At 51.8% G+C, this 15371-nt stretch overlaps 3 protein-coding genes across 3 annotated transcripts; 1 reads left to right on the forward strand and 2 right to left on the reverse strand.

Annotated features, from left to right (window-relative positions):
• Window positions 1–550: 550 nt before the first annotated feature.
• EME1 (essential meiotic structure-specific endonuclease 1) lies at window positions 551–5186 on the reverse strand. Its single transcript, XM_032129045.1, has 8 exons — window positions 4435–5186; window positions 4224–4351; window positions 3958–4050; window positions 3419–3540; window positions 3091–3223; window positions 2453–2568; window positions 1242–1431; window positions 551–893 (listed from the first exon to the last, which is right to left on the reverse strand). Exons 1-8 carry the CDS (start codon window positions 5108–5110, stop codon window positions 717–719), a joined length of 1635 nt encoding a protein of 544 aa, XP_031984936.1. The 5' UTR covers window positions 5111–5186; the 3' UTR covers window positions 551–716.
• A 68-nt stretch (window positions 5187–5254) lies between these two features.
• Window positions 5255–8572, forward strand: MRPL27 (mitochondrial ribosomal protein L27). The gene is made up of 4 exons (XM_032129048.1): window positions 5255–5333; window positions 6788–6910; window positions 7620–7687; window positions 8148–8572. Exons 1-4 carry the CDS (start codon window positions 5312–5314, stop codon window positions 8352–8354), a joined length of 420 nt encoding a protein of 139 aa, XP_031984939.1. The 5' UTR covers window positions 5255–5311; the 3' UTR covers window positions 8355–8572.
• A 236-nt stretch (window positions 8573–8808) lies between these two features.
• Window positions 8809–14948, reverse strand: LOC116453510. Its single transcript, XM_032129047.1, has 5 exons — window positions 14806–14948; window positions 14077–14198; window positions 12065–12163; window positions 11488–11652; window positions 8809–10093 (listed from the first exon to the last, which is right to left on the reverse strand). The coding sequence occupies exons 1-5, from the start codon at window positions 14891–14893 to the stop codon at window positions 9947–9949; spliced, it is 621 nt and encodes a 206-aa protein (XP_031984938.1). The 5' UTR covers window positions 14894–14948; the 3' UTR covers window positions 8809–9946.
• Between the last annotated feature and the right edge of the window lie 423 nt (window positions 14949–15371).

A 15371-nucleotide genomic window follows, 5' to 3' on the forward strand; every position in this document is an offset into this window, starting at 1 on the left:
GGCCGTGGTCTCCAATCTAATTAAAAGGAAGCTTTTTCTGCCAACTGTTTAGACCTCATAATTCCAGCACATATAATCAGATTTCAAGACCCTCTCTAGATTAAGCCGTCTGGAGATTGAATCACTCTATATCTGAAAATTAGTCTTACTCATGCCCACCTGCCACAGCGGAACAATGAGAGGCTGTTTTGTGAGGTGAAGTTCTTTCACCTCACTAGAGCAGGTGCTGGGGGGGCAGCACCATGTTGCTCTAGCATCAGGATTTGTCCCAAAGGAGGAAGAAGGTTAAGTCCTTGCAGTTCAGGAGAGTAGCAGGAAGTATTCCTTTCAACGGAGGACATACCTGTCTATTTTCAAGACAACATATTAAGAGCAAAGGTTTTTCTTCAAAATTATTTATTTTATAGAAAGACAAATAAAACATCAGTACTGTAAGCTGTGTGCAACTCATGCTTAGGAAAGATGTTCACCATCTTTCTTGTGTAAACTGCTGCAATTCAGCAACTTTATCCAACTTTTTCCCTGCTACGATAAAGTCTAAATGTGCTTCAAGTCTTTAAACAAGGATCAATGAGTGTTATCTAAGCACTTCTTCACAGAAGAAAACTGAAAACTTGCAAGACAAACGGTAAAACCCTTATTCCCTGGAGCTACCGAGTGAAATTCAAAATGGAACACTTGAACCAGACAAACAGTAAAACCCTTTTTCCCTGGGGCTACCCAGTGAAATCCAGACAGAGGTCAGGATCGTGGGAAGTCATCTGCAGATAGATGCGTCGGGACAGCTCCGGCCCAATGCGCCGGGAGGTGGCTGTCACCCCCTCCCCACGGTGCACAGGGATATTGGCCAGCATGTTCTCCCGCTCCTGGTCCGAGGAGCATCTCTCATAGGCCTAAAAGCAACACCAAGGGAACAATGAGATCACCCATTTGCATCCATTGCTCAAAAAACCAGTCAAAGCTACGCACCTGTGACTGCTCTGCCCTTCCACAATGTCCACTCATTTTTCACTTGCTCTCTGCCCAGGTCCCATCTGTGAACTTGGAGAGTGGAGCCAATGCTGCTCCCTCAGTGGGGAGCCAGAAGAGTGGATGCCAAGGAATCAGTTCCTTCACTAACTTACTGAACCACTCATACAGAATCACTGTGTCTAATTTAATACTGATTAAATTACTTCTTCCACCCCTTGCATGAGCTGGCTGCCTGCACACAGTGCTGGGTATCCCTGAGGCATCCTCACCTGGATCAGAAGCTGAGGAGAAGGGTAGGCAGACACGATAGCCTCAGCCATCTCAGAGCTGACACGGTTAAATTGCTGTATCTGCCTCTTCCAAACTTTCAGAAGACCCTTTCCGGAAGGATCCACCTTCACTCCTCCGAAGCAGCCCTTCTCCAAGTAGAAAGAGAACCCTGTGTTCTCTCGCTCTCGCCTAGGGAGAACAAGGAATGAGGAAGCAAATGAGACAATGAGGCTGTGAAGAAAATCCTGTCCCTGCCATCTGTTGTCACAGAGCCAGAGCGCCGTCCCTCGCTTGAGATGTCGGAGACATCACTGGCATCAAAGAAATGCAAACAATTTGACCCTGTTTTCTTTACATGCATTACCAATTTCTTTAAGACTCAGATTGCTACTGAAAAAGAAACAATCCTGTACTCAGCAGCAATCCTGACACAAGCCAACTTGCAGACAAAGTGGTAAACAAGAATTCACCTTCTGGCTGTCAACCATAATAAAACACTTCTAGATGTCATTTTTAATGACATCTCATCTCTCCTCATGGCTGACATGGAAAATCCAGCAGCTGCTGTAATAGGAGTATCAGGATTGTGTGAGACTGCACAAGATGGCTTTCCTAGCTATCACTGTGCAACAATCTGCTGTCCTCCCTTGTCAATGGAAAGAGCCAAGTGGTTCATTCTCAGGCACGTCTCTTGGTTACACACTGAAGAAGAAAAGCTGGCACTCTAAGAGCCAGTCCTACTTGCATTCCCTTCCCACTCCAAAAATCTGACTGAGAACAAGAGCTCTACTTGATGGCAAGGCTTCAGTGTGAAACGTGAGGGTAGTGAGGCACCAGAACAAACTGCCCAAAGAAGTTGTGGATACCCTGTCCCTGGAAGTGTTCAATGCCAGGTTGGATGGAGCGCTAAGCAACCTGGTCTACTGGAAGGTGTCCCTGCCCATGGCAAGGGGTTGGATTAGACAATCTTTAAGGTCCCATCCAACCCAAATGAGCCTGTGACTATGAAACCTGGGTCTGTCCTCACGCCTCTGTGGGCAGGACATCAATTTCAAGAACAACTTCTGTGTTGAAGGAGCTGCATTAGCAGCTGCTCTGTCACCTGCACCTTTAAGAACCATTCTACCCTGTGTTGTACCTGCTATTCCTTCCCAGTAGCTTTAAGTGCAGCCTCTCCAAAGGTAGGACCAAACCTCCTCTGCTTACTCACTTGTATGGTGCCTCAGCCACAGCTTTTGTGAACATAGTGGCATATTCCCCAAGCTCCTCACTGCTCTCAAACATGCTGATTTGGACTTGTGTGCTCAGTTGCAGATCCACCAGGGCCTGTATCACCATAGGGAACAACAAATGGCACAATCAGTCTTGTTGCATCAAACCCCATTTTTGTCTGAAGCAGAAAAGGGTCACGACCACCCTGCTGTAGGACAAGAACCTTCACTCTCTCCCCATTTTGGAAACAGTTAATTTAAGACACTGAAGTATTTCGGGGCACTCTGTCTCCTGACAGCTAATATCGCCTCAGTGTCCTCTGAGCTGCCTCAGCTCCTCCGTGGCTCTTGTTACGAACAGGCCACCACCAGTGGGCTTTGCCAACGGCCCATGAAGGGCAAGAGGTGCTGAGACTGACATCAGTACCCAGGTGAACAAGACACATCAGTCTGTGTGGGAGCAGGTACATGACTGAGCAGTGGGGAGCTGAACCCAAAGAGCTCTGTCCACAGACTGATGGACTAATGAATAATGAAGGATGCATACTCCCATCTAAAAAATTGTGTGACTGGGTCAAATATTTAAATACTGGCAGACAACAGATGATGGCTGCATGTCTGTTTTAAAAGCACTCACTTCTTCCACATCCATTCTGGATAAGTCCAGGCCAGAACCCTTAACCTCCTTTTTTCTCCGTTCTCCCCGTTTCTCTTGATTCCCACTCGCTGCTGTGTGTCGCAGCCTTTGTTTTGGCTGACCTTGGAGAGACCTAAAAAGAGTAAAGTAAGACTGGGGTGACAGTCTGGATGGACCTTTGCTTCTGTTTCTTTCTAAAAAATGGTGGAACAGTTCTGGGAATGCCTCTTATACTCCAGTCTTTGCTAGAAGGAATTAAAGTAAACACCTATGGCATTTTTCAAGGCCAGAGAAAACACAGAAACATCTGGAGAGAAAGAAGCCTGACCTGAAGTAATTTTCCACTCCAATTACTGCCAGAGCCAGAATTTTCCCAGGCATTTTCTCCATCATATGAGCTACATAACTCTGCAGGGTCTCCTTCTGCCTTCCTGCATAGCTGTCAGCGTTCTACAAAGATGAATGGGAAAAACACGGAGTTAAACCATTTTGAGGTACACAGAGAAGCACTGCAAATTATTGCCCTCGTTGTAGGTCTGCAGATGAGTCTGTTCACCCTCGCTCTTCAGGGCAAGCAGGCAATACTTGATCCAATGTAAAGTTAGAGCAGAAAGAAAGAAAGAAAAAAAAATCCCACTTGATGTAATAATAACTCTTTGGGAATGTGTGAAAATTTTAACTAGGGAAGAAAGCTTGTCAGAACTTTACATTATAGAACCCATTAATGGCTCCTAAACCCAGATTTCTGTCTTACCGAAATCCTGCATTCCTCCCACACCAAAACCTTCCTGCCACCAAGAGAGATGACAAAACACCGGTTTTGCATCAAGGTATGTTCAGGAGCACAAAAGTCATGAGCGTTCTCACTTGTTTGTAGCTGTGAGCCATGGACAAAAACTCCTCCAAGCCAAGCAGAACCAGGACATTTGGTTCTTCTGTCCATTCATCTCCTCCTCCCATCTGTTCAGATATGAAAACAAACAGGCCACAGTCTGTTTAGGATTCAGACTCCCACTCAGAGCTCTGAGCGGGGAGATTAGAGAGTGTTTACTTGAGTTGATAAATACCATTACTACCGACTGCAAATAACACACGAAAAAACATGCAAGATTATCAAGATTTTATTTGCATACCTGTGATGTCACTGTCTTTCTCCTCCAGGTGATGCTGCAGGGAATATCGTGATTCTCAAACACACAGGAATAATTGGCAGCCTTCAGAGCACTAAGGATCTGCTCACCACCTTCTACCTGTAAGATGACTGAAATCGATGCATGGGTCAGGCCTCCAGAGAGAGGAGACAACAGTCAACACAAGGCAGGTGCAGGCTGTGAGGATAACTACCTGGATCTAGCACCACTGTTATGTATTTCTGGCACTCTCCTGGCCGCTGAGCTTTCAGCATCTGGGCAACGGCTCTCTTCTTCTCTTTCTCCTCCTCCTGCTCCCTCCTCTTTGCTTCCTGCTTCTCCCTTCTCTGCCACGCATTCTGGTAGATTGCCTCCCGTTCCTTCTGACTATATTGTCGCTTTTTGAGAGGGAGCGATGTTTCTGGCCTTTCTCTGCTTACCGGCGGGCTACTAGGCCTGTCTGAGTCGACTGGCAGGGAGCACAAGGAGGGTCTCTTAGCACTGCGCGTAGCATTCTCACTGTCACAAGCCACTTCTCCAGACGGCGCCAGGTCTTCTCCCAGCCCATGGCTGCCAGGAGAGATCAGGTCACCACTAGCACAAAGCCCAGATACCTCTCCTGTATCGCCAGCGCCCAGGCTGAAAGGCTCAGGCTCCGCTCCCTCTCTCATCTTGATCCTCTCACGCCAAGGGACGACGTCCATCACCTCCTCATTCACCTCTTCGCCCTCGCTGCTCACCATCTCGACAACTTCTGCCGCTTCAGGATCAGGAGATGGTACCCGCGGGCAGCTCGGCCCGCCGAGGCACGGGGACGGCCGCAGCAGGGAGGCCAAGGAGGGCAAGTTCTCCTCCTCACTGCTCTCAGACCACGAATCGCTCTCCGCCATCCCCGCGCCCCCTCAGGGGCACCCGTGCCCGCCTGAGGGGAAAGCCCGCGCCGGCCGCTGGTTGGCCCGGAGGCGCGTGCAGTGGGCGGCGATTGGTCCGAACGCTCGCGACGCCGCGCGCTCGGACCAATCGCCGCCCAGCGCGTGCGCGTGCGCACCGCCTTCCCAGCGGGAAGAGGAAGGGGAAGCGGCACCATCAAGATGGCGGCGCTGGGGAGGCTGTGTGAGTGAGGGGCTGTGTCAGCGGTTTGCCCTCTGAGGGGTGGGGAGCGGGGCTCTGGCCGTGGAGCGGGAGGGATGAGCTCGGGAGAGTGCGCCTCAGGGAGGTCACCCTGTGGATTGTCGCGCCCCCGGTGGGATGTCACGGCCGGTAGCGCGAGGCTGAGGCTTTTGCCTTTGCCTGGAGCTGAGGCGGAGCTCTGGTGAAATGGGCGGGCTTGTGTATGTGAAACTGTAACTATAGTTCGTCTTTGCCTAATTTCCTGTAGATTGTCACGTCTCGGAGGCTTTAATTTACTTAATGGGTCATCTCCTGAAATTAATGGGGTTTTGTACCCTTTTCTCAACAGTATTTCATAGAATTATGGAAAGGTTTGGGTTGGAAGGAATCTTAAAGGAAGGAATCTTGTTCCAACTCCCTGCCGTGGGCAGGGACACATTCCATTAGACCAGGTTGCAGTAAGCTCCATCCAACCTGGCCTTGAACACTTCTAGTGATGGGACGTATTTCTAGCTCGCTGAGTGTCCGTGATAATTTAATTAAGTTAAACTAGTGGTTTTACTCAGGTTAAGGAAACAAGATAACCACTGTTCTGCACTAACCTGCTGCTTAAGAGGCTAGATTCAGAAAAACTAGGTTTGTCTCCTAACTGCATGAAAGGCAGTACTGAAGAGATTTTTAAGATCATGATGATTTGGGTTGGGAGGGAACTTAAAGGTCATCCAGTTCCAACCCCCTGCCATGGGCAGGGACACCTTTCACTTGACCAGGTTGCTCCAAGCCCTGTCCAACTTGGCCTTGAACACTTCCTTAGACTGGGAGGATTAATGAAAAGACTGTGCTCCAGACTCCCTTATTGCCACTCCCATTGCTCTCTGTTCCTTCTTAGAGCCATTAATCATAGAATCACAGAACCACTAAGGTTGGAAAAGACCTCCAACACCAGCAAGTCCAACCTTTATGCTCCTTCTAGATAATCCTCAGACTGCTCCTGGCTGGTGATAGATATTTGTATATTGTCCAGAATTGGAGTCTGCTCATTTGTAAGATTTCAGGATGTAACTGTGTAAGTAAATGCCATTTGGTCAAAGGGGAAACTGAAACAAATCACAACCCATCTTTTCTCAAAGCACTGTTAGAGCAATCCACAGCAACCAGTGACATCTGTGCTGCATTTTACAAGAAAGAAACAGGAATTTGTGCACATCCTTTAACATTGTTGCTGAGAATTTAATTCTTACCTGGGGAGCAGCAGCAGCACTTGAGATGTGACCTCTTTTCAGGGAATTTAGGCCATTGTGGTCTAATTTATCCTGGAAGTACTTTTTGTTTCTCCCAGGGCTTTCCTTTGCCTTTAATTTTAAAGCCTGTCTTAACTGATATCCTTTACATCTGAGAAAAGGAATTATGTGTGATAGTTTTTCCAGCTGATGTTGTTGTTCTTTCTCTAAACCTAGTTCTAACCACTCCCCAAACAAGCTTGGTTGCTGTCAGATGGGCTTCTAAGAAAAGTGGGGGCAGCTCAAAAAACCTAGGTGGCCGCAGCCCCGGGAAACGCTATGGGTTCAAAAAAGTCGAAGGTAGGTCTGAGTATCTTATTTGCATTTCACTGGGTTCTTCACAGCTTCTCTCCCCTGGTACGTGTTGGTTGGTGTTTCAGGAGGAGGTGGGCAGGACACTTTTCCAGGAGAAAGGGAAGGGGAGGATCAGTGAAACCTCGTGATTAAGGGTCGCTGGTGGGAGGGCAGGGTGAGTCAGCTCCGGCCATCAGCCAAAATTGCCTACAGAAAATGTACTTGGTTCTAACTTTGCCTCTTCAGAGAGCCCGGGAGGAGGGAACGCTGTGGGACGCCTCATAACTGCACTGCACTTTCCCCCCACGCTGGGTGGAAAAACTGAGCATTTCCAGTGTTTACAAAGGAGAGAATTACAAGGCTTAGCAGAAGCCAAAGTGCAGATTCTTGCAGTTGAGGGCTTAATAATTATTAGCTTTGCTGATGGAAACATATCAATGTAAATGTAATAAAACAAATGCCTTCAGCAGCCAGAAAATGCCTTGTACCCTAGAAGCAGTCTTTTCAGAGATTTGACTTTTTGCCATGGTCTATCCATTGCCCTTTTATTTCCTGATAACAGCACTTTTGTTCAGATGCTTTTAGCATTTGAAGTAATTTTTCCTTAGAAAATGCCCACAGAAAGCTGGGATTTGTAAGTCCTGGAATCATTTGTGTTCTGCCAGGGCTCTGGGGAGCTGTTTCTCTGCAGTCTGATTGTGTCACTCTGTTGCAGGTGCATTTGTCCATGCAGGAAACATTTTGGCTACGCAGCGGTTGATCCGCTGGCATCCCGGCGCTCACGTAAGGCCTTTTCTCTCTCTCTGGTTCTCAGAGAACAGCAGTGCCTCCCCAGAGTCCCACACTCACTGCCTCCTCTCTTTCAGTCTCATTCTTAATGTTCATCCCTGTGTTCTGTATATCCCAACACTGGGTTTCATGACCTGGTATTAGTCACAGAGCCTGCTCAGAGCCTCACCTGTGTCCATGAGACTTAGGGAAGGTCTGCAAGTCATGGACATCCCAAAACACTTCTGTGACCTGACTGGGCACTTGTGCTTCAGGTTGGAAGGGGTGTCTCATGTCTCATACTGAGCACCATTGCACACTGGTTCCTGGAAGCAAGTTGTGTGATTTTATTTTAAAAAATAAAGCAACAGATGCTGTTGAAGCCAGGATATCAAACGAGGCAGACCAGGGATCAGATCTGCTTTACTTGTGGGTGTCCAGCCTCTCCTTTCTAACGCTCCTCATCCTCTCCCAGGTGGGGATGGGCCGTAACAAGACACTCTATGCCCTGGAGGACGGGATTGTGAGATACACCAAAGAGGTCTATGTGCCCCCACCCCGCAGCAGTGAGAGCAGAGATGTGATCTGCCAGCTACCCAAAGGAGCAATCCTGTATAAAACCTTTATCAGTGTCGTCCCTACCACAGAGGTAGGAAGCTTCAAACTGGTCACCATGCTGTGAACCTGCTGTGTCACATGGGCACAGATGGGAAGGACAGACTACTACAGCTGTACTGGCCTCTGAGGACAAGAGTGGCTCTGAAGATACCAGGACTTGTTTAGGACTTGTTTTTGCTCCTGAAGTGCTTGTGATCTGTGTTCAGACAGAGTGAGATCACCTGCTGGCATTTTTAAGAGTGTGTAATAAATGCTGTGGGGCAGCTGAAGGTCTTGGTTGCACATGGAATGTGTTACCATGGTCATTTAGTATCTGGAGAGCCTGGTCTGTTGTGCCACTGAATGAATTCCCTCTACAATCACTCTTGTGTCAGTACTTGTCCCACTAATAATTCCCTCTATTTTTGCTCATTTTTAGTCATTACTGTTCTATTTGTACCTTAATCCACAATGCTGCAGAACAGATCCTTTTCCACATGCACCTAATGCTGTGTACCCGGAAGCTGGATTTTTTACTCTACCTCACTCCCCTCAATGATTAACTTAAATACCTGAGTGTTCCATTCACTGGCCATGTGAGGCATGTTCACAGGCCTAACTCTAAGTCATTACTACGTTCAGGGGGCCTGGTAAGATGCCCATGTCTGGGCTGGTATTTGAAGCTCAGCAGCTGGAGGTGTATGATAAAGCATTATCCAGGATACTCATCCTTTTATCTTTGAGTCATTACATGACATTTTTGAGCTTATATTCCTCAAAATAAAGGAGCCCAAATTTGTTGTGGCCAAACTGATCTCATTTTATCTATAGGTTTGTAAACAATTTGAAACATTGACTCTGCAGTAGAAAACAGGTTATCAAAATCAGTACTGTAAGGACACCGGTGTTGACATTATTAGACAATTCTTCTGCTCTACAGAAGACCAGGTGGACTGGGTCAGCCACAACTGTCCACCTGTGCTTTGCAGCCTTCATGGAGACCAACCAGCTGTTCAGTCCATGCATCTGTCCTTTCCCAGCCTGTAAATCCAGTCCCATGGTTCAGCTTGGTGGTTGGTATTTGGGTATAACCCATGGACCTCCAAATCCATGTGAGGTCTGTACAGAACTGTTGTCAGTCACAGAGGCCATTGGTGCCAGAGTACACTGCAATGCTCCAGAGCACATCCCTTCTGCCCCTCACATGTGAGGATTCCCACCTGGCAGCCAATCCACATACAGTAAAACACTTGATAATCTAAGAAACAGGTGAAGCAGCACAACACCACCAGTGCCTGAGGTCTGATCCTTGGTACAGGCAGCAGCGCTGCCTCACAGAGGTATGAAATGCTGCTCCTGAGGAGCTCTGGCCTAGCAGACCTTCCCCTTGGCTTTCCCCTGTGCAGCTCCAGCAGCTGGACCTTTGCCTTTGGTGTTTGCCAGAGAAGAGTGAGCAGGCATCCCCAGTTCCTCTGCTCAGTGCCATACCCAGCAATGGCTTTGTGGTTGTCCTTGTGCTGCAAGAGGGATGTCACTGATGGCTGGGTTAGGCTTGCCTGTGTCTCAGCTGATTGTGGATCTGGGTGAAGGTTTGGCCATTCCCTGTGGAAGAAAATGGTATCCCAGGCACTTCTGTTGCTGACAGCATGGGAAGCAGCAGTACACCCAGGCCAGGCCTTACACCGCAGTGTTTCGCTGAGTTTGGTAGCTGAGAGGGGCATGGAAAGGGTCTGGAACACCATGTCTGTCCAAGGTCTCTGAGCTTATTCCTGTTCCTGAGAAAGCTGGAGGATGCCTCAGAGCATGCTCATAAGGAGGTGGCATCTATTGAGAAAGGAAGAGCATTACACCGGATCAGAAATAACCAGGAGATTATCCCACCTCTTCTTACAGAGCGGATGAGAAAGCTCACAACCACCACCAGCCTGAAATTAAACCCCCGCAGTCCCCCAGCGCAGCCGGCTGTAGGCAGGGGAACACCTGGAGATGAGAGCATCAGTCTGGAACATAGCACAAACCTGCTGAGAGACACATTCTCCCCTCACACTCTGTGCCAGGTTCCTGCTCTTCCCCGTTCTCCTTCAAGGACTTGGCAGAAGGACAGAACAGACTTGACTTTTGTTGAGAGAGGGCTGTAATTTGTTTTCCCTTGACTAAAGAAAGGCTACTGGGATTTACAGAAGCACCTACAAAGCAGGCGTTGTACACAGGTTTCAGCAGCAAGTCTCACTGCAAAGAGAGAGGAACCTCCAGGCCTTGTCACATTTATTTTGGCAGAGCTGGGCTAGCTTCTTACCCACAAGTGACAGGAAGTGGCATGAGGATGTTGTGGAAGAGCTTCCAGTGCCATTCCTCAACTACTTATCTTTGGAGCTTTACTCTCCTGTGCCCTCACTGCCCAGGTTTCACAGAATCACAGAATGGTTTGGGTTGCAAGGGACCTTAAAGATCATCCAGTTCCAACCCCTGCATGGTCAGGGACACCTTCCACTGTATCAGGCTGGTACTTTTCAGGCAGGTGTCATACGACATAGCTCCAAACACTGAGTGGCAAGTGCTGACTATGCCAGACTTTATGGTACAGCTTTAAGAGCTCAAAATCTAGGTAAATTAGTGAACTCTTGGTGCTTTACTCAGGGTCTCAAACGTTTCTGTTCTGCTTTAGACAATGAGGTCTCTGAACAGGAGCATCTCGGGATGCTGCCACAGGACCTACTTGGCGGATGCACTCACTTTTCCCTGTTCTATTGTGGGAGGGCAAATCTTAAATATGGTAACAAGCAAAGTCTCCTGATCATTAATAAGCCATAAACATTTCAAGGTAATAGCAAGAGGCATCCCCAGGAGTGTCCTGCAGGGAGAAGGAAGCAAGAACCCATGAAAGCCTTAGAGATCCAAAAATAACACTCCCAGCCTGGACTTGTATGGAGCCCGTGATCCGAAGAGCCTGCCCTTTCTCCCTGGGGCTCTGCCATGCCTCCTGGTACAGGCATTTCTGCAAATGCGCTGGGGGAGGGGAGATGGATCATTAACCAGCACAGATGTACACCAAAGGAGCCTCCCGTGCTTTCCGAGAGATAAAAGCTATCAGGGACCGGCAATCACAGAGCACAGAGTCCTCGGCTACCACCAGCTGCTGAAGCAAGACACAGATACGGACCACAGTGGTGACTGCCATGGGCTTCTGCCACCCCCGCAGTGCAGGGAGGGGAGCTCACCTCCTGGGATGGCTCTGCCCACAGCCCAAACCTGTCGGCAATCATCTGATGGATTTCCCGCTGGCGATCTTTCTTCCGCACGCTCTCGTAGCTTGGCAGGCGGGGCTGCTCCCAGGATGGGAGCTGGTACGTGCTGGGGGGTCCGACACAGAAGAGCTCGTCTCCCTAGAAATGCCCATCCCCAGAAAAAGGTCAGTGTGATGGTGGCTCTCTTCACTAGAAGTTCATGTCCTGGTGTCACCTTGAGTTAATTCAGGGTTCAAAGTTGTAGGTAGTTGTAGGCTTCTCTGAACACCCAGAGAGGAAATCCTCCCTCCCAGGATCTACCACTGGCACTTCATGCCCAAACACCTCAGGGCACTGTGGTGTCCTCTGCAATATTCCTTCCCTCCACATGCTGCCTCCCCCGGGGGTTTTTACATACTGGCAGCACTTCCCAAAGTTGTGGGATAGCACCAGAGGATGCTGCCCAGCACCTTTTGCTCCAGGCAAACCCCATAACCAGAGTCTGTTTCCAAGCTCATGAGCACTTTTGCTACCATTCCCACCCAGCTCCCAGCAGGGACCCTGCCATCACCTGCATGCCGGGGTTCTCGGCAGCGCTCTCCAGCCGTGAGGCTCCACGCTGGGGTCCCACCAGCCGCTGGCTGCTGCTGAAGTAGGGCGGGGGGCGGTCCTGGAATGAGGAGGACACGAGCAAAGCTGAAATCCCTCACACCCATCCCAGCAGAGAGCAGAGCTCAGCCAGCTCGCATGGGACAGCAGGACCCTGGCAGAAGAAGAGTTGCTCCCTCTGCCCACGTGGCTCCTGCAGCTCTCGCTGCTGGCAGCAGCCCCTGCCTGTTTGGTGACACCAATGGCTCCGGGACATCCTTCCTGGCAGCACAGGGCCTGCTCCAAGGGCCAGAGCCAGCTGGAGCAGAGCACAGCCTGAGGGACAGTCTGGGTCCCAGGGCAGGGTTTCATTGAAAAACAACAGAACCATCTCTTTTTGGGAGACAACAAAAAACAACCCAACTATTCCACTGGTGTAGATAAGAGCTCCATCACATGCTCAGGGTTACAGAATTTGCAAGCTCTTATCTACTGAGGTTGTCATTTCAGGATAATGCAGCAAGCAAATCTGCAGGGCAATCGCTGTGCTATTCCGGAGCTGTCTGACTCCAGTTAAACTGGATTCCCTGTCCAGGTGTTGAGCAACAGTGAGCAGAAATGCTGTTCACAGAGAACAGCCCCTTGAGCCAGAGACAGGACTTGAGCCATGGCTGTACCTTGCTCTCAGAAAACCCCATCTCTGCCAGCAGAAACCAGCCCAGAGACTCCCAGGGCAACCAGGGATGCACAGGGAGGACTATGAGGATTTACTTTTGCTCTTAACAACCAAGGAACTGTTTGTCTTGGCCCTACAGCACAACTACAGAGGCTGCAGGAAAACAGCATCCAGCCATTGGTTCAATAACTGATGAGCAAAACCAGTGCAACTACTCCTGCCCAAAAGCTGCCTCACACACTACAACTGCTTCACTTTTTCTGAAGGAAATACATTCTATATATGTTCCCTTTCCATATGTAATTCTTTGCATCCATCCTTCAACACAGCCCTTTGCTAAAGGCAAGATGCCTGCTTGAACTTCCCACCCCAGAGCTCAGGGAGCACCCCACACTGCCTCAGGGAGTAGCTCTATAGGGCAAGGGAGCACGGCAGCAGAGCCCGCTCCCAACGTGTGCCATGGGCAGGCAACAGGAGGGAAGAGAGGGAAAGGAGTGGAGACAATGAATCAGACAAGGACACCATCAGTGCAGCCTGTTTCCACAGTGATTTCTGCTGGGGACTTCCCAACCTGTGCTGGACTGTTAGATTTGCCTTTCACAGCACAAGCCCCTCCATCCCTTGCTAGTGAGGCTGAACATCCACTCTTCTCTCAAGGACTGTGGAGTGGTACCTGCAGCCCTCCCCTCAAGAGCCATCCCTGCAGCTCTGGACGCTGAGCTTTCCCCAGGCAGTCACTGCCACAAAAGCAGCGCTGGCTGCACACACTGCTCTTTTTCCATCAGCTTCCCTAGTTGAAAGCCAGCCCTAGGAAATTACAGATGCGAGCGAAAGGGCTTTGTGTCTCACTGGTCCTTCCCCAGGAGCTGTGCACAAGAGAGCCAATTGTCAGGGATGCGAGTGGCTTTGTCTGCTTTTGCCCTTAGCTTCCAACCCCCTTCCCTGCTGGGCCCCTTCCCTATAAAGCAGAGCCCGACCCCACACATGACTGTGCAGGGGGAGGAGGACCTCCCCCCTGAGCTGTGTGGGGAGCAGGGAAGCCTATTAGTGAGGCCTTGGAGATACAACCACAATGGCACAGCCAGGCAGGACTGGGTGGGTGGGTGGATGGATGGATCTCTGGGATAGAGTGGGAGCAAGGAGGTGGCAGAGCCCAGCTCTGCTTGGAGATCCCATGTCCATCAGCAATCCTAACCAGGCTACAGGAGGGTAACCAAGCGGTGCAGCCCCACAGACCCAGCCCAAGGGAACAGGAGCTCGGGGACCAGAGGGGGACTCCTGGGCAGGAAGAATAGAGGGAGGACTTGGAAGACACTCACATACTGGCTGGGGGTCTGGAACAGGCGGCAGGAGCAGAGGAATTGGCAGCACATGGGGTCCCGGTGGTACAGGAGCAGCAGCAGGATGAGGATCGCCACGATGAAGACGGAGGTGGACACCGCTGCCAAGAGACGGGAGAGGCGAGAGAGCCGGTGGTTGGATGGGCCCGCGGGCTGCCTCCTGCTCTCGCCCCGCGGCTTGGAGAAGCCCCTGAGAAGCCGGTTCCACCTGCTGCCCGTCCCAAGAGCGCTAAAGCCCCTTTGCGCCCAACATCTCTCTCTCCCTACGAGACCGGGAACAATCTGCAGAGCCGGGAGGGGCTCACCCCATCCCGGACCGCGGCCGCAGGGACCGACCCGCGGGGACCGGCACCGGCACCCCGCCCGGGGCTCCCGGCTCCCTCAGCACCAAGGCAGAGCGCCGGTTCGCCAGCGCTCCGGTCTCCCGGGAACCTGCGGCTCCCCCTCGGCCCACGCGCGGCTCCGCGGAGCCCACCGGCCCCGCCAGCCCCCGCCGGCCCCCGCCGCCGCTCCGCTCCGGCCCCACTCCCCCGAGCCAGCGGGACCCCCCCGGATTAGGACCGGCCGCTGCAGCGACCGCTCCCCCGCTCGCCCCCGGGTACCGCCTCATCGGCACAGCCCGGGAGGCACCGGCAGAGGCCGATCCCGCCCGGCGGCCGCCCCCGCCCGCCGCTCCCAGCCCCGCCGGAGCCCCCGCCCGCCACTCACTGGCGGCGATGACGATGGCCAGGACGTTGCTGTCCATGCTGGCGCTGGCGGTCGCTGTGTGGCCTGAGGCCTCCCCGGGCTGCGCCATCCCGACCCCGCCGCCGGCAGCCCCTGCCCGCCGCCCGCGCCCCACAGCCCGCGAGGGGCGGGGCGGGGCGGGGCGGGGCCCGGGGCGGGCGGGCTCAGCCGCGGGGCTCCCGGGGCTCCCCCTTCGGACACACGTCAGGGCCAGCCCGGCTCATCCGCGGCCTCCTGCCGGGGTTACCGGCGCCCCGCGGTCCCGGCCGAGCGGCAGCCAGGCCGCGTGTCACTGCCGGGATCGGCGGGCACGGGACAAGCCCAGCGCTGCCCCGCTCCTGCGGAGGGAAAGCTGGGCTGTGCCGCGGGAGGCTCCTGGCCCCGCAGGCAGCGGGAGGTGCCCGCTCATTAGCTGATTAACACCTTAATTAGGGGCCATGTCAACGCTCAGTACCCGAGTACCTTCAGGACACCCGCTGCTACGGTGTAACCGGACTCAGCCCGCGGCTCCGGGTCGTTCCCGAGCTCTCACTCTCCAGCCCCAGGCT

The sequence above is a fragment of the Corvus moneduloides genome, chromosome 19 (assembly GCF_009650955.1).
Source record: "Corvus moneduloides isolate bCorMon1 chromosome 19, bCorMon1.pri, whole genome shotgun sequence".
Lineage (NCBI taxonomy): Eukaryota > Metazoa > Chordata > Aves > Passeriformes > Corvidae > Corvus > Corvus moneduloides.